The sequence below is a fragment of the Oxyura jamaicensis genome, chromosome 7, assembly GCF_011077185.1.
Source record: "Oxyura jamaicensis isolate SHBP4307 breed ruddy duck chromosome 7, BPBGC_Ojam_1.0, whole genome shotgun sequence".
Lineage (NCBI taxonomy): Eukaryota > Metazoa > Chordata > Aves > Anseriformes > Anatidae > Oxyura > Oxyura jamaicensis.
Window position 1 is genome coordinate 12,873,315 of NC_048899.1, and position 25,417 is coordinate 12,898,731.

The 25,417-nt window shown below is 39.3% G+C and overlaps 1 protein-coding gene across 9 annotated transcripts in view; it reads right to left on the reverse strand.

Moving 5' to 3' along the window:
* The window catches only part of ZNF385B (zinc finger protein 385B), a 169,141-nt gene that overhangs the window by 126,177 nt on the left and 17,547 nt on the right, over window positions 1-25,417 (reverse strand). For 5 of the 9 annotated variants that reach the window (XM_035331679.1, XM_035331683.1, XM_035331680.1 and 2 more), the window contains exon 2: window positions 12,505-12,807. In XM_035331679.1, the coding sequence (XP_035187570.1) occupies window positions 12,505-12,805 (301 nt within the window). In that variant the 5' untranslated portion in view covers window positions 12,806-12,807. Of the gene's footprint in view, window positions 1-3,814; window positions 4,178-4,714; window positions 4,864-12,504; window positions 12,808-25,417 lie in introns of those variants that run through there. The other 4 variants (XM_035331684.1, XM_035331689.1, XM_035331685.1 and 1 more) reach the window with 3 other exon arrangements.

Below are 25,417 nucleotides of genomic sequence, written 5' to 3' on the forward strand. Positions count from 1 at the left end.
CAACTGCTGGTGTCAATACAAAAGCACCCTTCTTACACCCTTACAGATCAAGAAGTACCCTGCTTTCCTCACTTCAGAAAAGAAAAAAAAAGAAAAAAAAAAAGAAAAAAAAATTAAAGGAACAAAAGACAAACATGAAAGGAAAATTATTCCGTTCATTTTCCCCTTTTCCCATGAAAGACATGTTATGAGCACTGCCCAGAATCCAGCAGCTCAGAAAGCATGTGAAAAAAGCACACAGTTTCTTGGCTGAACATTCTGGATGAGACCTCCAGAACATCTCAACTCCCACCTGGCTCCCCAGCCTATCTGCAGGGAACAATATGCATAAACTCCAGCTTCAGCAGTAGGCTTCAACAGTGCTGACACAGTGAGCTACAGTTCTCAGTTTACTCTTCTCCTCTGGCAGGCATCATTGACGACCTTCACTTAAAAAAAGGCAAAATCAAGATTTCCACAATGTGCTTGCCTAGTTTCAAGTCCCAAAGTCAAGTCATCAACATGGAATTGCTACAACTCCAAACCACTTCCCCAGTCATTTTCTCCTTCTAGGTGACAGTATCCTCTTCTCCTTCAGAGTCCCCTTGTAAGTAAACTTGCAGTACTGAAGCTGCTATCCCCTAAACTCTCTCAAACTGTAAAAGATCCCATACATTAACATTCATGTCTTCCAAAGGAGAAGAAATTGAAGCTATGGTGCCATGTGAAAAGTGGCAATCTGATACAGAAATGCTCCCTTTAAGAAGAAGGGCACCCTACCAGGAAGTTAAGTAGCTTCATCCAGTGTAACCAGCACTCTGGATCTCACTTCTCTCATTACTTACCAATGTGAAATGGCAGGAGAGGAAATGTGCACCAGTAAAGGCACTTGGAAGAGGATGCAAGATCTCTGAAGCTAAAAGCACCTTACATGCAACAAAGTCTTGGAACAGAACTAGCGAGCTTGAAATGTGACAAGCATATATTTATAGTGAAAAAAAAAGCATGGGTAAAAGAATTCCACAAAGAATAAAAGGACAAGGAAAGGCATTCTAGCTGAAGTACTTAAATAAAACAAGTTTTATATGTCATGGTAGTGACATGTCACACATCATTTTCCAAATGTTCATAACAACATTTGATGCCTGGTAGCCTTGAAACACGTGCTAGAGAATAGCAAACAAATTTATTCAAAGGTCCCAAAATGACAGCAACCATATTTTTTAAAGCTGTATAAAAAACAAGCTGTCAGTCTGCCTCTATTTCATGACTGCAGGATGCTCCAAGTAAACATGACTTTGAGAAAGGAGGAGCTCTGTTGAGCTAATACTCTTCTGCACCTTCCAAGTGACTTCTGCAAAGAGAAGTAGTCTCCATAGTTTCCACTTTTCTTCTTTCTCCATGATGATGGAAGAATCAAAAACTGCTACACCCACTTAGATTCACTTCTTATCAGGTACAGCTTCCAGCTATTCCTTCCCAGAAAGGTGTATCAGTAAGTGATGAGAATCTTTCCTCAGCACTTAGAGAAGAAGTCTACCACTTCTAAAGCCCACGGGACCTTCCACACAAAGTGCAGTCAGATTTTGCCCAAGGCCGACAACTTAGCAGAAAAGCAAATATTGTATTATAAAAACTTGCTCATTACAGGATCAAGTCAAAATTATGGAAATCCATATTAAAGCAGCGCAGTCTAAAGTTACCTAATATACAGCAGAGATTAATGTAAACTGGACAAAGCAACCCAAGTGAAGTCTAACACTGTACAACATTAATCACCTTAATCTTTTACTGCTATTAAGGGAACAGTCTGTAATCTCACAGGGTTAGAATCTCTCCCAAGAATGGAATACGGCTAAAAATGTTACCTCATCAGTTTACAAATTACATGTATTAATGAACACTTTTTAAAAAGTGTTTACTAATAACTTATTGAGACTCCTAAAAGTTTCCAAATAAACTCTAACATGCTCTACACTTGCATTGAAAAAAAAAAAAAAAAAAAGTCCTGAATGTTTAGGGTGTTTCATACACTTTTGACAACTGTATTTTGTCCCTGATCACTGAATAAGCACACAGAGCTAAACAGCATTGAGGGATAATAAACTTTCCATATCATGAAAAAGTTTATTGCAAAATGATTAAAAACCACTGTATGAAGTGTAAGAAGGTGACAATTTAATATCTCTATGTCACAGTTGACAAACATATGCTTAGGAATGTTATATATGAAACAAGTCCAAAATGCTAACAGGAATGTGAGTAGTTTAGGTCATTGGGGACAGTTATCCTTTATTAAAGTCTCTCTAGATCTCCATCACCACCCACTTTTGTTGTTTTTTGTTTTGTCTTTTTTTTGGGGGAGACAGGGGATTGTGGGGTAGCTTTTTAAAATTTTCTTAATCTCCAAAGAACACCTTAGCAGGAGCTATCGGCTTTGACAGAACACCAAAATTCTGGCAGTGAACCATAAATTGACCATTACCATAAAAAGAACTGCTAAATGAGAAACCATGTGCTCAGTATAAAACTAATTTCATGCTTTCAAAAGCACACAGTGGCTTCTAGCAAGATAGTGGCCCTGGGACTTGCAAAGACAGATTGGCTAATACAAATGGTGTGTGCTCCTGATGCAGTCTGCTTAGCCAAGCTTTACATGTACTGGCAGTAAATGGAAATTCTCGAATCTTCTGTCAAACAAATACACACTTATCTATAACTTTAGAGCTGAAAGCTATAAAACAGCTGCCTCATAAATATATTTAGCAGGAAAATGCATGAGCTGTCCCAGTTCCTCATAAAAAAAAAAAAAAAAAAAAAAGAAAACAACAACTAAAAAACACAGCAGTCTTTACACAGTAAGCATAGACATTTTTAGCAAGGAAAAAAAAAGTATTTTTTAGCATCTTCCCTACTTTTATTAAAATAATTACTATCAGCAGATGCAAATATAATCATAGCTGGTCTCACAACAAACTAAAAACATTAACAGAACAATAATGCTTAACAAGAAAATGAGTTTGAAAATTTCATCTGTAGAACACACAAAATTATTAAATATATATATATATTTTAAAACAGGTACAAAGTCCATTTGGGTTTTGATAATGCTTCTTTAAAACTTAAAAGATTTACTACTAGAACTTCACAGGCTACCTTTAGCACACTATCTGTTCCCTTAAATAAAACTTACTGCACTAAATCTCAAATTTAACTGGTTAGGGAGAAGTGACAGTAATTTTATACCCTTCTCAAAGGAAGCTGTCAGTGAATGAATTATTGGAAGCTATCCTGGGCATGACAGGTCATAACTTTTAATATTAACAGTGACAGACATATACAACACTTTGAATCCCGTATACAATTTATTTCCTTCTTCACTTTCATAGTTTATCTGGGAGAATTCAGCAGCTCTTATGCTTTACATATCATTATAACTATAATTTGATATTTAACAAGCCAGAAAGCAAGCTCTCGTAAGAGGCAGTTAGTCACACTGTTAATTAGCTTCTTTCTGTAACAATAATACAGCATCACTGACATGTTCCAAAAACATTTAAAATGCATAGGAAGTCACCTACTGGAAAGATGCCCTCTGCAAACAGCAAGCAAGGAAAGGGAGCTTGCCACATATTTAGAGTTAGTTTGAATACTGAAATAAGAAGAGAACAAAACTATGCATTATATATCTTGCCATTTTTCTTATCCTTTCCATTGGAGTAACTAAAATACAAATGACATGCACACACAAATACTGCCAAACATGTAATCATCCACTACTAATATCACATCACAAAGCAATTCAGTGAAGTTTAATAATAAAAATCATGCTCACCTCTACTGGGAAGTCCACTCCACATTATGGCAATACTATTTAACCAGCTCAAATAGCAACCAAGTTACGTAAACAGAACTTCCAATATGTGACCAATATGATCTACGATGCTACAGAGCCTTTGCTCCAGCCCTGCTCCTCTGTGACAGTGCACCGGTACACCAGTGCTGCTCCAAACCTTCCCAGATGCTGGCTTATTGCATTGCTCATTGAAAATCCTTCACACGCTGGCAACATTTTAGGGAAGGACAAGCACACTCTGAGTCATTTTGTAAAGAAAGCAAAGCAATTTCAGTTCTGTATCTTCATGCGTACAGAAACACAGAGCACTGTCAAAGTAGAAGTCTGAGGTGAATTTATGCTGAGAAACAGGCAACCTAAGCCATCATTATCAACGCATGAAATCAGCTAGTGATCAAATTCAAACAAACCATAAAAAAGGGTATGATTATGAAAGGCTCTACAGATCCAGCTCCAAACCGTACAGAAAGCAGAATCATCTATCTAGACTGTGTAAATGTTAAAAATAGCTCTGTCTCTTCTACAATGAACACGAGACAGAGGAGAAGCAGTAGCCTGTATTGTGGTGAGCTTCGTTACTGGGAAAAAATCTAGCAATAAAAATTAATGATTCCTTACAGCTTCTGTAAGTAAGATTAATTTACAATTACACAGATGAACAAATAAGTACTTTTTAACCATGTAACTGACGAAGTCTATTAGCAAATACTTGTTTATATCTAAGGAAAAGCATAAATACCTAGATGAAGAATTTCAGAATATCGACCCATCCGTACAATCCAGCAGATCAAGTATTCATACAAAAAATTCAGCAACTAAAAGCATTACATTAACATTGTCTTTGCTTTTGAAAAACAACAATATTTTTTAATTACTTACTATGAAAAATCTCCATGGCTTATTAAATTCATGCTCTTCCTACTCCCACAGAGCCTTCCCAGTCTGTAAATCCTTGTCTTTTCAGGTACTTCATGCATTTTCTTTCCCAAAAAAGGTAATAGGGCATGTGCCACTGTACACACTCCCACCCACAAAGATTTTAAATGCACATTGTAATAAGAATTAGATGTAACCATGAAGAGGTTAAGTTTACAAAGAAATAGAAGGACATGGGAGTTTTTATTACAATACCTGTATAGTTATCCAAATATACTACTGTGTCATGAGACAACTATGAGAGAAATTTTGGCAGGATCTGTTCCCAGATTGGGATACTTACCGTACAGAGTATCTGATTTACTTTTCCAAGATAAAAATAGTTAAAAAAAAATACACACACACCTCTGACTTTATTTTTATTGTTTCAGTCATGCTTGTATAAAATCACTGTTGGATATACATACTGAATAAAAATGATAACTCCACACTTCAAGAAACCATGACAAGTGACCAACCTTATTTTTTTTTTTGTCCTAAACTCTAGAACAAGAACATCTGAAATTCTGTTTCTTTACTACAAAGTAATTGCTTCCTGAAGAGAGGTTAAACTATCCAGAAAGGAATTCTGCAGAGAATTTTGATACAATAATATATTTATGCACACTCATGTATCAAGGACTAGAGCAACAAGTGGTGACTGTAGTAGCCAATTTTATTTTGAAACCTTTCACTACCCATTCCACCCAAAACAAATCCCCCCCATAAACCATTTTTTATCTATACTAGTTATACAACCAGCTTGCTTACAAGTGTCATTCATGTGCTTACTGCCTCCAAGAGAATGATGCAGAGACTACAGACGGATAATTAGTCTGATACCCATTAACAACTTAAAAAAAGTTTTTTTGTTGTTGTTGTTTTTTTCTTTCTTTCTTTATTAGAGCATTTTTGAATATCTTGCTTTAAATTAATTTACCAATTACTTAAAAAAAAAGTATGGAACACCTCAATGAAAAATAGAATTTTCTTGAAGACTACTAATGACAGTGGTAGTAATCTTTATTATTATTATTATCTTTGCCTATACTTTCACAATGGAACTACTCAAACACAGAACTAAGTATTATGGATACAGTTTCCAGCTATTAGCAAACAAGAGACCATCTTTCACATCATCTCTGTCCCTTGGTATTCACTCCCATCATCATTTTCTAAGAAGTATCAAGAGCACCAAAACAATACAATAAAGGCCCCTAATTTCAGAGCAACTAATTAGAACCATTGTGAAAGAAAAATAGCAGTCAGATATCATAAACGTATTTCATACTGTAAGAAGAATGTTAACTTGCATAATACCACATATTTCCTAAGGAAATTGTGGGAGATATGCAAAATGGGAGAAACCGTCTACCAAATGCAACCTATTTGGAACACTGAATAGGTAAAGAAGTCACTATACATTGCAGTGAGAAGGGGAATACTAACAGTTTCTCAACAGCTCACGAATCTAAGTTACATTATAAGAGTATATCATTCCCTCCCCCCCCCCTTTTTTTTTTTAAATCGCATCAGAGGGAGGTAATATTCTTGCTTTCTATCGAGACCCTAATCTTTTCCAGACAGATTTTGCCCAGAGTAGGACAGCAAAGAGGGGAAGGTGGGTGGGCACCTCTCTTTCATAGAGGACAGTGGGACAAAGCTCCCAGATGCTACCCCATTTTGTGTCTCCAGCAGCTGAGCAGTCTCTCAGCAGCTTTCTTCACACTCCTTCCCAACAGATTGGGCTGTTGGCAGCAGAGCGAGAAGGCAGAACAAGTGCTGGCCTTACACAAGTCTAAAACAGGTTTGGGAATAAGACAAGAGTAAACTCACAGTGCTTTCTAATATCCTCCTCTACACACTAACTAGCTACATACACAACACATAGCTACATATGAAGAAGTTTAGGAGGACTCAGCTCAACAACTTTTTCAAGTTACTTTGCTGCTTAGCATTCCTGAGTACTCACTAGAATAATTAATAAAAATCTTGTGTAATAAAAATCAGATTATCCTTGTTTTTCTATAGAAAAAAAAAAAAAAAAAAAAAGACAAATTTGAGGACCTAGATCGAGAGGCTTAAAGCAAGCAAAAATTTTGTTCTCCATTAAGTTGGCACAAATTTTATACGGCAACTAATCTACATACCAAAAAGCTAGTCTGGGCCCAGCTCAGGATTCAAATCTACATCAAATCTACATACAAAGTCAGTCATTTAGGATCTGGTTCTGCTGACAATTAAAATCAACAAAAAAAGTTCACTGAAATAAGAGTAATCCACTGCAGTTTCATTGGTTGTAACAGACCAAAGTTTAATCTTTGATTTCTGATCTTCATCATGGATCACGAAGTTGCACTGACATAGTCAAGGTGATTCCTCTACGGTTTCATAAAGCAAAGAGTCTTTCTCACAGGCATCTGTGCAAATACAGGTATGTGGATGTATGGCTACCTGGAACATTTTCAGAGCCATTTCTTGAGGTTTACCAATAGCCATTTATTTATTTATTTATTTATTTATTCAGAGTTAAAAAAAAAAAAAAAAAAAATGTCATACTCTTAGAAAATTAGTTATTAATTTAAATGAGCTCTTTAAGTGCATGCTTTTCATTTGAAGTAGCTGAAGGCACTTCCTGCAAGTTACCTGTATATGGATCCTTTACATGTACATGGATCCTTTACAGGATAATTCAGAGCACTTCAGCTGTGAGCCTCGCTGCCTCCATTACACTGAAATGATGCCTAGCCTTCCTACTTAACGTGGCACTACACAAGGAGGCAAAGCAGATCTATTCTCTACTGCCAAAAGTGTGTATGTGTGGCGGGGGGGACCCGGCACCCAACCTCTCCCCACTGCCCTGTTCTCCTCCCGTGCCACGGCTGCAGCTGGGAGAGGCCCAGGGGCCCGACCTGCGGGGGACAGGAGGGGATCTGGGGGAGCAAAACCAGTGCTGAGGAATATAACGGAGCCCCTCACCAGCCTGGCACTGCAGGCGCTGCCGGGCAGCTCGCTGCTCTTAGCACAGACCTCTCCCTTACTAACAGCTGGCGGAAAGAACAGGCGCCGAGCATGGCGCAGGCTGCAGCCCCCCCTGCTGGCCGCGGGCCCGGCCGCCGCCGCCCGCAGAGAGGGGAGGCCCGGCCCGATATCCAGCACCCCCCGGCCCTGCAGCCGGCCCTCCACGGCACGGAGGGGGCGACCCGAAGCGGCAGAGGCCGCGCCGTGGCATCCGAGGGCTCCCCTCGCCGCCGCGGGGCCGCCGCCGGGGCCAGCTAGGCGGTAGTAGCGGGCTGCGAGCCGAGGCTGCCCCTAAAAACGTAGCGCTTCCCTCCCCGGCTGTATGAAATAAGGGAAGGGACTCCAGGTCCAAGCTGCACCAGCCGGTGCACACTTGATTTTCCCTGAGCTGGCAATTATTGCCTTCTGGCAGAAAGCTGGCAGGGTGTCATAGGAGAAAGGCCTTTGGCACAGTACTGCAGGGAAGCTTCAGCCCCAGCTCAGGCAAGACAGGAGGGGTATCAGAATTAATAAGGTTGGAAAAGACTGCCAAGATCACCAGTTGCAACCATACCCCTTACCACCAACATGACCCACTAAACCACATCCCAAATACCACATTGAACCTTTCCTTAAACACCCCTGGGGATGGTGACACCACCACCTCCCTGGGAAACCCATTCCAATGCCTGACTGCGCTTTCTGAGAAGATATGTCTCCTAATTGGCAACCTAAACCTCCCCTGGCACAACTGGAGGCCATTCCCTCTAGTCCTATCGCTAGCTATCTGTGAGAAGAGGCCGACCCCCAGCTCCCCACACCTTCCTTTCAGGGAGTTGTAGAGAGCAATGTGGTCTCCCCTGAACCTCCTCTCCTCCAGACCAAACAACCCCAGGTCCCTCAGCCGCTCCTGACAAGACTCGGTCCCAGGCCCATCACCAGCCTTGTAGCCCTTCTCTGGACATGCTCCAGGGCCTCGATGTCTTTCTTGTACTGAGGGGCCCAAAGCTGAACACAGTACTTGAGGTGCGGCCTACACACAGGGGAGTACAGTGGAACAATTACTGCCCTTGTCCTGCTGGCCACACTACTCCTGGTACAAGCCAGGATGCTGTTGGCCTTCTTGGACACCTGGGCACGCTGCTGGCTCATGTTCAGGCGAGCGTCAACCAATACCCCCACATCTTTTTCCTCTGCACCGCTTTTTCCTCTTTTTTGAGCCACTCTGTAGCCTGTAGCTCTGACTGGGGTTGTTGTGGCCAAAGTTCAGGACCCGGCCCTTCGCCATGTTGAACCTCATCCCATTGGCCTCTGCCCATGGATCCAACCTGTCCAGGTCCCTCTGCAGGGCCTTCCTACCCTCTGGGAGATCAACGTTCCACCCCCCCAAGATTGGTGTTGTATGCAGATTTACTGAGGATGCACTCAATTCCCTCATCCAAGTGATCAATAAAGACATTAAAAAGGGTAGGCCCCAGTACCTAGGGGAACAAGCTGTGCCCAGTCACAAGCTGGACACACACCATTCTTTACAAATGGGTAGGAATCATCAGTGGCAAGGAGAGCAGCAGAGGCTCTAATCCCCGGCAAACTGCCATTTTGGTAGCCCAGCCCCTCACTTCTATCACCAAGCTAATGAAAATGAGTAAATAGATGAGTGCCTCAAGTCACCCAAGCCTTTAATTTGGTCAAATCAAGAAAACGTTAACCTTAATTTGTGTGCAAGATAAAGAAAAGCAACTGTTGAACTTTCTTTTGATTGTTTTAATTTGAAAGTGTTGTGGAGTTATTGACTTGTAGAGGCAGGGTAGTGAAGCTATCTCTAGATTCAGTAATGGGGAGGGAGGGAGTCAAAGTAAACGGACTACAGAAACAGAGCATGCTTTTTGTAAATTTGTAATGTTGCTAAATACACCTTTTGAAATTCTATGACAATTGTACCGTTATTATAGAGGGTAACTTTTTAAGTTTTCTCTAAAGAGATATTTGGACTTTAAGTATATGGACACCATCATCTATACACTGTAGAGTATTATTGGCAGGACCCAGAACTCCAGTTACATAACCTCAGTAAGTTTTTTCATAAGGACCATTACCTATTACTGAAAGTTAAAAGCAGCAAATTGGGATTAGATCCATAAAACACAGTGGAGATCAACAATTAAAAGGATGCTTTATAACATCCTGAGGCCACCAGTCACAGAGAGGACCTTTGAATAGGAGGGATATGAAAACGTGCTACATGACCCCTTCGTGTCTATCCCTATTTGGCAGGAAGCCCACCAGGAGCCAGGGAGGCTGGAGGCAGCAGCGGTACAGAGTTCTGTTGCACACATTCAAACCAGTTCTGGCAGGTCTATAATCCTGGTCTCTGTATTGTCAACATACATTTACAGGCACATATATTCAGAAATACCTTATTTTCAACAGGAATATTATTCATTTCACTTCCATTTTGTGAAGACAAAGGAAAATCCCCGCCATAGATTAGCAGGAACCTTAGCAGAAAGCTATCTGCGGCTTGCTGAACTGCTCACCAACTGGTTCATTAGAAGGGTACTTAGTTGTAATAGTGAGGTATGAGAAGGGCTATTTGCTTTCTTCACATGTGGAATAAAGTCTGTTCATTGGTGAAGTGAGATGAACAGAACTGTTCTCTTGCCATCTGCACAATTAATTGTTTACAGTGTTAACCAAAGAAATGGGAAAGTCAGACTCCCATTAGAAGGGCTAATAACACTCCAGAGGACATGGATTAAAACGAAGCCTGGATAACATCAATTTATAAGAAAATAAATTTCTACTTATTTTTGAGAAGTGTTCTTTGAGAATAACATTTTGGTAAACATTGTTCCCCTACTGTCTCTTAAGCATTACATTAAACTGTCTATGCAATTATAGTAAACTGTCTATATACGGCATTTTTTTCCTCTAAATGCTTATGAAACTAACATCCTTCAGCCATGAAAACAGCATGCCTATTTCAACATGCACTGGGCAAAACAGCATAGCTAGGAAGTAAGTGGGATGCAGTGGAATATACAGATCAGGAAACAAAGCACACTGCTAAAAAAAAAAAAAAAAAAAGTTTTAACTCCTATGCCATATGGTAACCCCAAAGTGTGTGTTCCAGCAAACTTAAAATGTTCTCAGCTTCAGAGCGTTCTCCAGGCAGCAGTGCCAGAGCATCAACTACAATCCCAAGGAATGACTGCAAAGACATCGGGTGCAGGTGTCAAGCTCACAAAAAAAGCAACAGAAGATACACAGAGCAAACATTTTAAGTGTTTTCTATCAACACAGAAAGGAATTTGAGAATGTCTTATTCAAAATTGAGATACTTTAAGAACGCACACAACTAAATCATTTAGGTGTTTTTCAGTAGACATTTTTGGGGCCACAGGACTTGGTTCTAAACAAAGCCAAAAAAAGTGAGAAAAATCACTAAGAAAAAAGGAAAATGAGACATTTTGCATTTTTTTATTTTTTAACTTCAATGAAGTTTGATTGTTTTGATACAAAAAAAAAGAAATCAAAGTAAATCTCCCTCATATGGCTAATAAAAAAATATCTAATAAAAGAAATACAACTTTTCATGAATATTTGAGGTCTATTACTTATCAATACCAAAGTACTAACAGTTATTATGCATCAGCATTTGCTTCTTCTAGACAATAATTCCTTAGAGCTGCAGCACTTCTTGTCTCAGAAACAGAAGATAGTATGATTTGCTATACCTCGTTTAATGTGGCATGTAAGGAATGCTTTTTAAGATCAACTTTGGTACTTTGGAATTATAAAGAACTAAAAGGAAGAAGAGAAACCCACCTGAATGTTGTTTAACAAAATAAACAGAAATGGAAAAATATCTACTTCAACTATCAGTAAAAAAAGCATCCTTCAAGTGCTCTAACAAGTTTTCTTCAGTGTTTTTGGAGCATCACAGAAAAAGGATTATCCTGCAGCAAAATCCTTAAACACAGAACATCAAAGCAACTGACCATCTGGCATACCAGGACCCTTTATAAAAAGGAAAGGAGAGTTCCAGCATCTTTTCCCTTACAACTGTACAACTTCAAGTTATTTTTTTGATGTGTTCCAACTCCTACATGCTTAGATAATCGTGGAAATACTACATTTTTTCTTAGAATAGATAACAGCGATAACAGCTAAGTTTAAAAAAAAAAAAACTTTAAAGATGTTATGTACACCTTTACATACTGCACACTAGGTGTATTTTACCCAAGTATTTGGGACCTTCCCTTTGCCCAGCAAATAAATATTATTTCCAAATTACTTTTCACTTGAATGAGAGCAATTAAAACTCAGACCAGCAGAAGCAAAAATGATGAAAGGACCAGGCCTGTAAATTGTAGCTTTCCCCTTCTCTTTCTACCCTTATGTTCCTTTAAATATTTCTCTTGAATGTATAGCATCCTTCCAGGACTTTATTTTTTGAACAAAAATAGATGACAAATGCATGACTATTAGATTAGAAGGCAGGACAGCTACTTTTAAGTAGGCTATAATCTCAACTACATAAGTCAATCAATCAGACAGTGATGTAATACTGCCTAAATAAAATTGGCTTCACAGGAGAAAAAAATACAGTAGTAATTCTGAACATGAAAAAATATTAATTATTAGCATTAATCTGTATTAAGTGTAATGGTTATTATGGGTTGGGAAAGTAGAGCTTAAAAGCTTCCTCAAATTTCTTGACCGAAACCCAGCATCTCCTACTGATCATTTACCTGTGCTTGTACTTGCAAACAAGGTGCCAGGAGCTGTGCTTGTAGGGAGTTTTCCATTATTTAACTGCTTCACTCTTTTCAGGTGAGACTTCCCATTGTAATGAACTTGAGCTTGTGCTGCAGAGTTCAGCTGTATATTGCACACTTCGCAGAATGAAAATAGTATCTTCTTTTTTTCTTTGCTTAATTGATAGTCCTGTCTGTCGTTCCTCAGTCCCTTCTCTTCAAAGCCCCACAGAACAGCTGGCTGATTCATAATCCCATCTTCAAAGACATGGTCAGGACTTAATGGACGCTTCATTCCTGCGAAGTAGACAAAATTGTTACTGGAAACCGACTAGTAATGCTTAATACCAGATTGGCATTTATGTTTTCAAAATGCATGAACCAGAAATCAGTTCCAACGAACAAGGTTCCACATTACAAAAGTATCTCTTCATAAAGAAAATCATGCATCATGACACCTCAGAGCTCAGAAATAAGAAGGTGGGTAGTATCTCACACTGTGCCAATGACGATTCAAATACTCTGTTCTGTAAGCTATTTTAAAATGGGTTTGTTACTGCCTCCCTAGAAGAAGTTAAGATCATCTTGAAATTTATTTCAACTGTCTCACTACAAACTGGTTCCAGAGATTTTTACTTGCCAGTGCCCATAGTAATAACTGTTGCCCAAATACAAGCATTTGACCAAAGCAATGCCAACAATAGATTTTCTTGAATCACTGTTTGGAAGACAGCATATTGTTAAGTAAGACTAATGCATACTTTCGACTGTTACACCCAAATCTTCAGCCTTCGTATGAGCATTAAGATGTCTATACTAGGCCACTTAAGATGTCTATAACAGACTTTGAACTCCTTCGCTATTAAAGCTGTTACACAAAGAAATGCCAACTCAAAGTTTGTCTTGTGAGAGTTAACAAATTCACACTAGGTGACGGTTCCTGGACAACAACCCAAGAGCCTGGAATATTCACTTGTCCCTAGAGAATAAATCCCCCTCATGATAAGTTAACCCAAGTTGCACAAATAACAGTTTATATAAGGTTTTTACTATACCAGTGGGGGGGGGAGGTTTATTTCTTTAAGGTTATTTAAAGGACCATTTCTATGGAGGGATGGAGTATTTCATCACATTCCTTACTCTAGCCCATGCTTAAAATGTTAGTATTTGTATTAACTCCTCCCGAGGCATGAGTCAGTCATCCAGTATTCCAAGTAAACAGAGCTCATAGTCCTGTATCTGTTTCATACAGCTCACAGTTCTGCCATCAAACAAACAAAATATAAACAATACATTCATTAAGATCTACATCAAATATTAAAACCAAGAACCATTATTGCAGGTTCCAGGTACCTAATTGCTTTTTAAAACAAATACGAGTGGATCCTGAAAACCTAGGCTAGACGCTGTCACACTAAATCATTTAAGCATAAGTATCATATTTCAAGGCAAGAAACCAAGATCCTCGACTCAGCTGAGCTTAAATGACATTTTCATCTGAAAATTTAATCTGCTCAGAGCTTTGGTATTTGTTACTTTTCAATGTATTTTTAAACCATAAATAACTTCCCCCCACTCCCTTTGTTCTGTTTTCTACTTTTTTAATTAATATTATTTCTAAAGCACTGCTGTAGTTTCTCTCAAGTAAATGGTCTGGAAAAAACATTTTTATATCACTCTTTTTTTTTTTTTAGATGCTACTAACATACAGGCAATAATTTAATAAAAAAGATAAAAATCTCGGGTTGTCAGATTTCTCATAAGTTTGGTTGCAGAAAGCAAATGGTAATTCAATATGTAATTCAGTAATTATCTTGATAATTCAGTGAAGTTTAAGCTCTTTATGAAACTCCATTAGTGGGGATGCATTTAAAACTGGCAGAGGCTAACATCTGCGTTAGGAAGCAGCGGGGACTGGAGGACAGATTCACAGAGCAGACAGCTGGTGCCAGGTGCCTGCAGCAGCACCACCACCTTTCAAGGAGGTTATTTTGGAAAGCAGCAGCCTGGCACTGAATTAGCCCACAGTCACTGGAGCAGGGGATGCACACACTCCCAGACTGCATGTTTTGGTTTAATTTCACATAGAACAATGAAGCCTTTCAGTTGGTAAAATCTGAGACTGCTCTGCAATATAACCAAAGCAAAGTAAGTGGGGAAGATGAGAAGTCTTCCCTCAAAAGTGCACTCCTGATGTGACCCAAACTGTTTTTCATGTAGACACACCCAGAAAGAACAACCAAGTACAGCAAGGACTCAAACACCACACCTACACCATAGGACAGCATCCCAGCTGCCGGACAAACAAGAAAAATAATCTTCAGACCAAAAATAAAAATAAAAAGCCACAGACCAATTTTATTTTTTTTCTTCAAAAAAAGGTTATAAACTCACTTTTTTCTACAAACTACAGTCTTAGTTACATTAATACAGGACAAACAAGTTATACTGGAAGCAATACCTTTCTACTAATTAAAGAATTAAAAACCACAAGCTGAAGTTTTAAAATAACCAGGACTACCTAGAGCTCCGTGTCTAAGTTAAAAAGTGACCTGACTGCAGGAAGCACCAGCCTCCCAACAGCTACTGGGAGCAGCAGATGCAGAGCCCTTCAGAACCAATACCTACACTGAGCATCTCCAGCCTCAGCTTCAGGAGCACAAGCAGCTGCATGCTCTGAGGGGTCCGATCCTGGAAAGGACCCATACGTGCAGCTAGAGACCAAACCCTGCCAGCCCTCAGAAGTCCATCTGTTCCCACACAGAAATCCCAGCCCTCCTTTTCCTGGGATTTGAGACCTGAACATTTGGCGCAGCAAAGCACTTAAAATAAGGTATGACGTAGGCTGAGGGAAAATTGCACTCCTGCCTGCTGCAATGAGCCAAGGGGACCCCACGCGTGCCCTGAACAAGCAGACAGGTCACTGCCCCACTGCACAGCTGGCTTCAGTGACTAACTTGGGAATCACAGCACCTCCAGAAACCAATGCAGGCATCTTCCCAACCTGTCATACAGCCAAGAGTGGTTCAACACACTATGAACATGCAGGCAGAGTCACAGAACACCTTTCCTTCCTCTCTGAAATTGCTCTTATCAGAGAGAACTGCTAAAGTCTTGCCCATTTCTGTAGGTCCCATTAAGTAGTTGGCATTTGTAAAAGGCCATTTACAATCACACTTAAAATACAGGCAGGGATGATCTGTATTTGAAAAGCCTTAAACACTTGAAGTGACGGGATAAGAAGAAATTGTTAGTGGCAGACATTCCCTAGGATTTTACAGCAGTAATAGTTTCTACCATAACTGAACAGTTTCTATGGTGTATATATTTGTCTAGAAAAAGTTATTACATGGAAGGTCCTATCTGTCTTTAAGAGTCTGTCTCCCTTCTTTTTTAAAGGGAGGGTTGGAAAAACACCTTTAAAAATCTCTGCTGAAACGTCTTGGCTCTAGAGCACATGTACAGTTCTGCATTGGGTCAGCGTAAGAATCTCAGCATGAATGTAGATGTATTTCCCAAGAGATAGCATTCTAAATAAAGGTTACCTGAATGTTTTGCACTTCTCTGAAATAAACTTGTACATTAATTAAAAACACACACACACAAAACAAAATGCACAAACATAAGACTTCCGTATTCTTCCTACCCTCTAAATTTCCTCCTCACTTGAATTTATGCAAGCAAGCATCGGCAAGTTTTCTTTTTCCTTAAAAAAAAAAAAAAAAAAAAAAAAAGCCTTTTGCTGCAGACAGACTTTGAGGAGTTCTGGATAGTATTTGTTCTCACTCAGCAGGAGTCAGATATGAAATGGGGCCAACTAGTTCCTCAGGCTAAGCTGAGGAACTCAGCACACTAACGCACAGCTCACTAACATTATCATGTAACAGGAACAGCTACTTGAGACTGCAGTCAGTGAACTGAGAATTACGAGAAGTTACATGATCTTTATACTCTGTGAAATCAAAAAAGTCCATTTAGAGTAATTGCTTTATATGGGATTGTGAAGTTTTTAGAAGCAGGTTTAAGACTAAACAGAAGACTATGAAATCGTTAAAAGAGAGAAAGGATGGAAATTATCATATGGGGAAAATACAACAATAGCTCAGGACTTCTTTGTTGGTTCAAGTCTGGACAGGTTTACCAGTTGCTTATGTTCACATTTAATTCTACATAAATATCTATTTGAAAATTAGAATTTTATAGAAAAGATTTTATAGATCCTTAGTGAACGTGTGATTAAAAAAAAGTCCATAATTAAGAGAGGATATATCTATAAATATTTTCATACTAATGAGTTTTATTAAAGCTGATCATAAAAATAATTAAGCTTTAAACAGTAATTTGAGTAAAACTTCTATAATGCAAATATGCTGTTCCTACTACGTGTGAAAGATCGCCAATCTCCACATGTAACTCGCAATCTGTACACAGTCTTCACTAAGAGGCCACAGAAATCACTGTTCTTTTTGAACACACATGAAGACATCTGTACCACTCCACAATTTGGACACAAACATAACAAAATAGTGAGCTTCTAAACCTGCAATATGCACATTAAAAAAAAATAAATAAAAATAAACTATAATAATTTACACACAGGACTGTGAAGACAGGAATAAGTATGTTTTCTGAACTAAAGAAACCACCATTTTGGGCACTTGTCCAAGATGAAGCCAACAAAAGGGCATGAGCCCCAAACACAGCAGAAGGCACCTTTTGCTCCGTTATTGTTGCTACAATGCCTGCTACTTGCCTCTACCCCTTACTTACCAAGTCCTCCTTTTGCCTGTAACTGGGTCTTAAATTCTTTGCTCTGTGTAAGACGATGAAGTACCTTCACTTTAGAAGTGATGGGCTGTAGCTCAGAAATAGATGTATATTTTTGGCCTTTATTATTTACTGAACAAGCCATTAATGCTTCCTATTTAAGGCTAACAAATTTAATTTGCTTCTGCAAGGTCCTACATTTGTATTACCTGGATATAGCACAGTATAGGCCAAGTGTCAGCAGCAGCCAGTGGATAACATCCACAAATTAAAGTGTTCCATAGAAAAAGCACACTGGAGTGGCATACATATTACAAAGGTAGTGTCATAGCACTGTAGCTGTATTTACTTGATGACTGAGATGACTAGACCCAATTAAAAAATGAAAAGCAAGAACCTGAAAACAGGAAAAAAAAAAAAAAAAAAAGGAGGAAACAAAGAACATCCATATGTTAGGAAATATCCAGCTGAAATCATCCAGAAAAATCTAAGTCCATAAATGGACTGCATGGCATATTCATTTTTCACATTTCCTTGAAAGTCTGCTTCTCTCTTTTGCAAAACTAAGTTTTTTTGGTCTCCTCCTACTTAAGATATTCTATGACTCTAAGTACAGTTACAAACCGGATTAATTTTTACTCTGATCAAGGTCACATGAGGAAGCAATGCGAGTATAAGAGCTTTTAGGTACTTGAGGTTAAGTTATTACCAGACTGAAGTCCTCCCCCTCACATTTCATCCTGTGTTAGGATCTATCCAATAGATTGTGCAAGCAATACCACAGCAAGAATAAATTAGTGATTTATGACACCACATTAAAATTCTTAGGTGTCACGAGATACCCTGTTTGGATTTCTGAAACCACATCTTCTCAGCCTCTTGCAGCTGGCAAAGAAATCTAAGCATGGACATCCTTTGTATTTGAAGCTCAAGGCAATTAGCCTTTCAATTTAGCCAATTTACTTTTTAAGCAGAGTTGTGCTTTCAGAGGAGCTACAAAGAAGTATTATATATAGCACACTGCTGTAGGTGAGAATGTGCAAATCTTTACTCAAAGGAAATAAGCTTTTGGTTATCCTAATGAATTAGTGATGGTTACATGAAGCATTCTTTTCCTGAGTGCTGGCCTAAACTTTTGCAATGCCTATTCCTAATGAGTTCATACTTCAAAGAACCACTACGCTGGAAATGTAATGAGAACGCCATCCATCTGTGGAGCTATGCCAGGTAAGCAAAACAGAAAATGTACTTTAACAACTTGCATATGGGCAAAGAGAATTTTCTCTATTAGCCTTTGCAAATAATCAAATGAGTTACAGAAGATTCAGGAACAAATACAAAAATTAATTGGCTTTTTATATTGCTACTTTTCCAAAGAGGTTCATTCAGACAACTGGGAAGGAAAAAAAAGAGGAAAAAGGGAAAAAAAAAAAAGAAAAAGAAAAAAAAAAAAGGAGAGACCTAAGACAGCCTTGTGCTGTACACCTCGTAGGCACTTCCTGTGGGGAAAAAACTGTGCATGCAGATGGACCAGTGAAGCCTATGTGCCTAAGGAGCTGCTGTCTCATAGTGGAGCAAGTATGATTCCATAGTTCCTCAAATCTGCCATAAAACACACAAAAAAATTTCAAATACCTCCAGAGCACTGTCTAAAAGAAATTCACTAGAGCTGCTTTTGAGAAGTCTTATGACCTCTCTTATATTTTTAGACAGTATTTCCCAAACATAGATAAACTATCAAGAGGCATATGGTTTGCACCATCTGGGCAACAAGTTCTATTGGGATACTGTGGTGAACAGCATATGCATAGTGCCTTGTGCTCAGTATCCTACAGTGTTAAAAAAGCACTAGAGACTATTTTGAAGCCAACCTTGAAAAATCCCCATATGTTTAAGGGACCAGTTTCCTTTCAGAAGATATGTTCCTTTTTCTTTTGGTACAAATCAAAACAGAGAACTGCCATGTTTAATCTCTGTCTTGCTCTGAATTCCTCAAGGAGTCATCGAATTCTGCAATGTCGCCACCTGTCAAGCTATTTATTACCCCATCATATACATCCCATCAACTCTTCCTTACTTCATCTGTTCACAAAGTACACAACGCTTTGTTTCAAAGTTAAAATAACAACTGAATGGGTCAGGAAGTAAATATTTTTTTATTCCTTGTGCCAGATAAAGAGTAACCAGTTAATCACGCACATCGCCCAAGCACAGTTAAATAAGGTTTTAGCCTGCACGTATTTTGATGCTGGTTTATCAATGGGAATAGGAAGTCAGCCTGCTATTCCTGTACATGAAAAGTTTTGAATGGTGTAGTATGACAAATGGCTGACAGCCTCCTCACTAACACATTTCAGAATATTTAACATTTGAATGAGAATCTTTTTAAACTACAAAAACAGATGGTTGTTTCTCAACACAAACATTAGCTGTTCAGTACAAGGTAATTCATAAAATTGAAAACATTCAAGTAGCTAGTATTTTGCTTTGCTTTACAAGCCCTGAAATCATCCACTTCAAGGAAACCTAAAATTAGACCTCCTGTACTAGACCAGGAGCTCTGCTAAACTGGAAATAAAATCACTCTGGATTTAGATTATCACAGACTGCAGTTGCATGTATCCATGTCTGCAGCTACCTCTAATTACAGGGTTTCCTCTTCAGCCCCCATACCCAACAGATTTCTGGCCTTCTTGACATTGACGATGGATTTACACATGGATTTATTTGCCAAAGAGATGTATCCTGCCCTGAAATGACACAGCTGACTGCTGTCAAAAAGGTTAATCCAGTTTGAAGTCTAGGTGGCTATCTTGGACTATGCTTCATGAAGAACAGATAGTTTTCCAGCTCACTGTATCATGATTTTGCTCAATGAACCATTTGACAAGTTGATATCTACTTGTCGGAAACCTGTCATTAAACAATCATATTTTTAGTACATCCGTATGAAGTACCTTTACCTAATTGTGCAAGAATATGTAAATACTCAAAGTGTCCAACCTGTGGTTGCATAGGGCATCCTAGGCTTTTATCCTCCTCTTCCAAGTGCATAAATCCACTACAGACAGTAGACCTACCAGTAAAAAAGCTACTCAGCTCCCTTAGATTTCTTTACCAAGCATCACTGATTGTCAGTATCAAGTCATACTTAATTCTTATTTCATCCAAAAATTCCAATCTTTTATCTCATTCTTATTTTTTTTTAATTTATCCAAAATGCAAATACTCTGAAATTCTAATGTAACACCCCAAAAGGAGGGAAAAAAATAAATAAGACTTAATAAAATTAAATGAAATCACTTCCTTGTTGGCCTAAGCCAGGATCTTGCATACCAAAATGCTCAGCAGCCAGGAAAAAAATAAAAATAAAAAAATAAAAAAATAGGATGCTATTAAAAGATTAAACATCTGAAAAGTACAAGTTGTTTTAATAGCAACACTACCTCTTCAAAAGTAGATCAAAGTAATAAAATTGCTTAATTTTCCCCAAGGAGAAATGAAGTGAATTTTCTTAAATGTACTCCCCAATTTTGCCTGTTTTCAGTCTGCTTACATGAAACTAGGGAACATCTTATTTTATTAAATTGGTGATTGATAAATTGTATCTTATTGTCTCTACAGATTTTCTAAGATCATTTCCTATGTCTTCAGAATTTTATGAAATTGCTCGATTGAAGTGTTTTCTTGCATGTTAACAAATATTGCATCCAAGTACTCTTTAAATCAAAGGTCTCCTCTTGTATTCCTCCACAGAAAAAGCATCCACATTGAATAGCATAAAACACTAATTAGATGCAGATTTTACACCAGATTTTGCAACTCAAAGGACCCAAAAATAAATTTAAAGAAAAATAAAGAATATATAGTTTGAATCTGCCCTCAGCAATAATTGGAAGGAACACAAACATTAAGAACAAATTGCTTTAAGATGTTTTGGGATCATATCTTAAACCATAAGATAACTTAATGCCCCAACTTAATAAATCACTTAACTAATTGTAGAGTTGCTACAAGATACATGGTACTTCTGGTGAAGCGTATTTTTATAATAAAGTTAATTTTAGGCAAGAACTTGTGGGAATGAAGATCAAAACCCAGTGACATAATGGGATCCCCACAGGGTGTTTGTACCTGGCTGTCACTTTATGTTGCTAGAGCATAATCACATTTGAGGCATACGCAAAGCTTTGGTCACAGAAAGCAAATCATTTCATACCTTTCTTAAAAATATCAAGAATTCACCTGAGCATATAAGGAAGCCACAACAGAAAGTCAGGAAGAGTAGGCGGCCTTTGTGTTCATATAGCAGAAGTCTGACAATAGCAGGAGCTGAATATAATTTGTACTGAAAACCATTAATTCCACATAAAGCCTGGCAATGCTGCAGAAGGGCTCCTGGACACAAGAGCAAAAACTTTGAGGCCTGTGTGGAAAGAATAGCTGTGCATGAACAGAGAACAAGCAACATTCAAAAATAGCATGAGACTGAGACACGTCAATTTGTCTGACTGCAGTAAGACTAAGAGCAAGAGAAAAGAAAACCCTGCTCAGAACAGCAAGTGACCTGTGGCAGTGAAGGCCTGTCCCAGTGTGCTCCTCAAGGGATGGTCCCAGCTGAGTCACCCTAGAGAGACTGTCAACTTCCTTGTAACCAACTGATTCTCTTTTGGAACTGAAGAGGTACTGGAAGCAATGTTTCCTTTTCATGAAATGGCATGACACGTTTTGTCTTAAACAACTTAAGAGTTATGATCAAGAACCACCCAGCCGGGAAAGTGACAGCCTGTAAAAAAGCTGAGGGATCACCTAGTTTGAAACCATCTTCAGCAAATGGCAAGGTTCAGGTTGGCTCTGCCTTGAATGTACCCCTGCACTTTCCATTTTCTGTGTTTGAATGAGCCACAGCTAAGCACACGTGGTACAGACATCCAGCACGGAGAGGCCCCCAGCAGTATTGCAAATACAGATCGCTCCCTAATTCCGCTTGCTGGGCAGGAAGAGGCTTGCACAGGCATCTCCTAAACTTGAACTGTTGGTCACCTCAGGCTTAGCAACTGCTGCCTGCAACATCCATTCTCACTACCTATCCTAGTCCACACTAAAATACACGCTCCAATTTATAAGGAATGAGACAGCCTTTTACTGGTTTTGCTGAATTAGCGTATGTGTGCACTTCCATGCTTCAGATAATCCACCCTCCTCGCCCTTCATTTCTTCAACCCACCTGTTTGAGTGCATTTGCTCATACAAATTTGAAAGACAAACCCTCCTTTTTTCTTCACATTCCTGCAAGCCTAACCATGCTGTTGCATTAATTTAATCGGCAGTTGATAATCTTTTGAGCATAACTCTAGCCTTTACTTTTTATTTTTAAGCTGAAAGGTACTACTTGAATTTAGAGCTCATGAGAGTTTTTGTTTGGTTTGCTTTCCTTTTATTATTCATTAGCGTGAATTCATTAGATTCTCCAAGATCTAATTAGATTAGGTGCACCAAGTATCCTGGAAGTACTGCAAAAATAAAAAGTTCAGCTATTTGAATCACCACAGAAAATGCCATTTTGTTGAACTTCATACTCACTTCAGCAAATACATAGACCAGTGAAGTGTGAATAAAACATGCTTTAACACACACACACACACACAAAACACCACAGATATCTTAACTGCAGTATAAAGCAAGTTATACAGCAGATGCAGATTTCTTTTCAAAGGTGTTTATACCCAATACAACCCAGAGCTTCCTGCTGGCTTCACTGCCTAAGTCTAAGTAAAGAACTTGTCACATAAGTGACAAGGGACCCATCCAACCAAAACTGGTCTAAATAGTATTTCTCAAAGCACGCATGTCAGGACATAGATGCTTAGTGCATGGAGGCAGGAAGAAGCTGAATGAGGAAAAGTTTGCATGTGTGCATCTTCATGGTTCACCCTTGTCTCCCTTGTCTTCTCACATTTTCCCCTTCTCACAGAGGGGGATGCACAGACACGAGCACCAGATGTGTGCAACTCCACTCCTGCATCTGCAGCAGCAAAGTGGGCTCTTTCCCAAGTAATTTTACACCTTTGGGTCCAAATTCTATGACTGATTTCAAGTCATCCCCTTCCTTCACCCATCAACTCAAATTACACTGTCAAAGCAAGGACACATTTTATTCTGCAAATTTGTGCTCATTAACAGCATCAGGTATGATCCGACAAGAATACCTCCTCTGACACAGTGGCTAAGAATGACAAGAGTTAGTCTTATCTCAGAAGCACCAATAAACACTCAAGATCTACCAAAAGTGCTATGCAAGTTCACCATCAAAACTAACAAACTATGGAAGAACCACCTCACACCCACCCATATGCCAGAGAAAGACCCAGGGCACACAAAGTCAGTTTTTGCTGAATACTGCATAACACAAGGTTTTTGCAGTGCTGACTGCATACCAGCTACAGTACTAACAAGCAGTGTCTTCCTTCGGACATTTACAAACATCAGAATGCTTATTCACGACAGTCCCACATATCATCTGCCATCCCAGATGGTGACTGGTGGGATGCTGATTTTGTCCTGAGGCAGTTACCGCCCACCAAGATAGTATATGCAGGGCTAAACAAAAGCAAGTGCCATCTGCTGTCAAGTTTGTAAGACTTTTTGAGACCCGCTAGGTTAGTTTATTTTAGACCAGACAGGTCAGGAAGCTATCACTTTCCAGCTGCCCAGTGAGAGAAGGGTAAGCTGTGCTGTAACAGACATGCAGTGAATCTCACGGACAAGTTACAAGGTGTTGCCGAGCTGAGCAGCAACGGATTCTCGCTGCCATCAGTGGCAAAAGACTCAGACAGCCCACGAGCTCAGAGGGAATTGGAGAGAAACTGAGACCAAAAAGCATGATTAAGTTCTGCAGAACTTAGACTTCTTTGGCCTCAAGAAATTTTTAGGTATTTTCATTCTTGCTGACAGGATGTTTCCTTGCATCTCGCTACTGCTGTCATTTTGACAGCTGTTCTCCATCTTACGATTTCTTTCCTGTTCTTCTCCTATCCTCATATCTCTGTAGACTCTTCTCATCCTACTACTCGTGTGCTGTCTCACAGGAGAAAGAAATGACAATTAAAAAGCAGAACCAGTGTGACATCTTCTGCCTGCTTTACAAACTTCCTTTTACTGTCTTCATCTGTCACATCTATTTATGGATGGCTAGCAGAGAATACAGCAATTTCCCCAATCTGGGACCATTAAACATTCAAACTACATAAAATAATGCTACACATTCTTCTTCAGTCACCTCATTAAATCTCATTTTACACTAATAAATAAAGACCTAAAGAAAGTAGAGCTAACAGGAAGAAAAGAAGAGCATCAACCAGTGCATTTTTCCTAACATATTTAAGCCACTAGGTACATGAAAACCTTTCAGTGAGGCAGGGAATTGTGCAAGCGTACAGGTTATATCACCATCTGCACAGATGGAGAAGAAAGCAGTGCCTCAGCTCACCCCTTAGGAGCTGGAATTTCAAAACACAGCCAAATTGCCTGTAAGTCGTTAAAATCAGAAAAATGGGACACAAAGGAGATGGATCATAAAGGTCAGTACTGCAGTACTGAGAACCAGGGGTTGCAGAGGTCTCTGCGGGAGCCCAAGGCTGTGAGACCCCCTGGCGCTACAGCCCACGCCAGCATCAGCAGGGATGCTCTGGGAAGCCCAGCAGCAAGTACCGCAGGCAGGTGCCTCCAGCCAGCACAAGCACATCGCCACCTCCAGCATCCACATCATGAAGGGCAGAGGCAGGGCAGAAGAAAATGCACCAAATGGCCACCTTCAAGGGGCAGCTTAGCTCTTAAGTAGAGGCCATCTGAAGACATAAAATCTGGAAAAGGACATGCAAAGAGAAGGTTTTGTCATTCCTCTCCCCCCACACAAGCAACCAAAGGCAGTGGGGGCACAAGGTGGAATTTCTCCATGCCCCCGACAAAGTTTCCTTACTCCTTGAGGTTACTGTTTGCACAGGTGTCAGTCATGCACCACCTGAAATCATACCTTTAAATCAGACTGCTTCCTCCACTGCTGGGACCACAAACACTGATCTATGCATCCTACTGCAGCTAAATGTGTAACACACAACTTAATAAAGTGGCCGCGTAATCA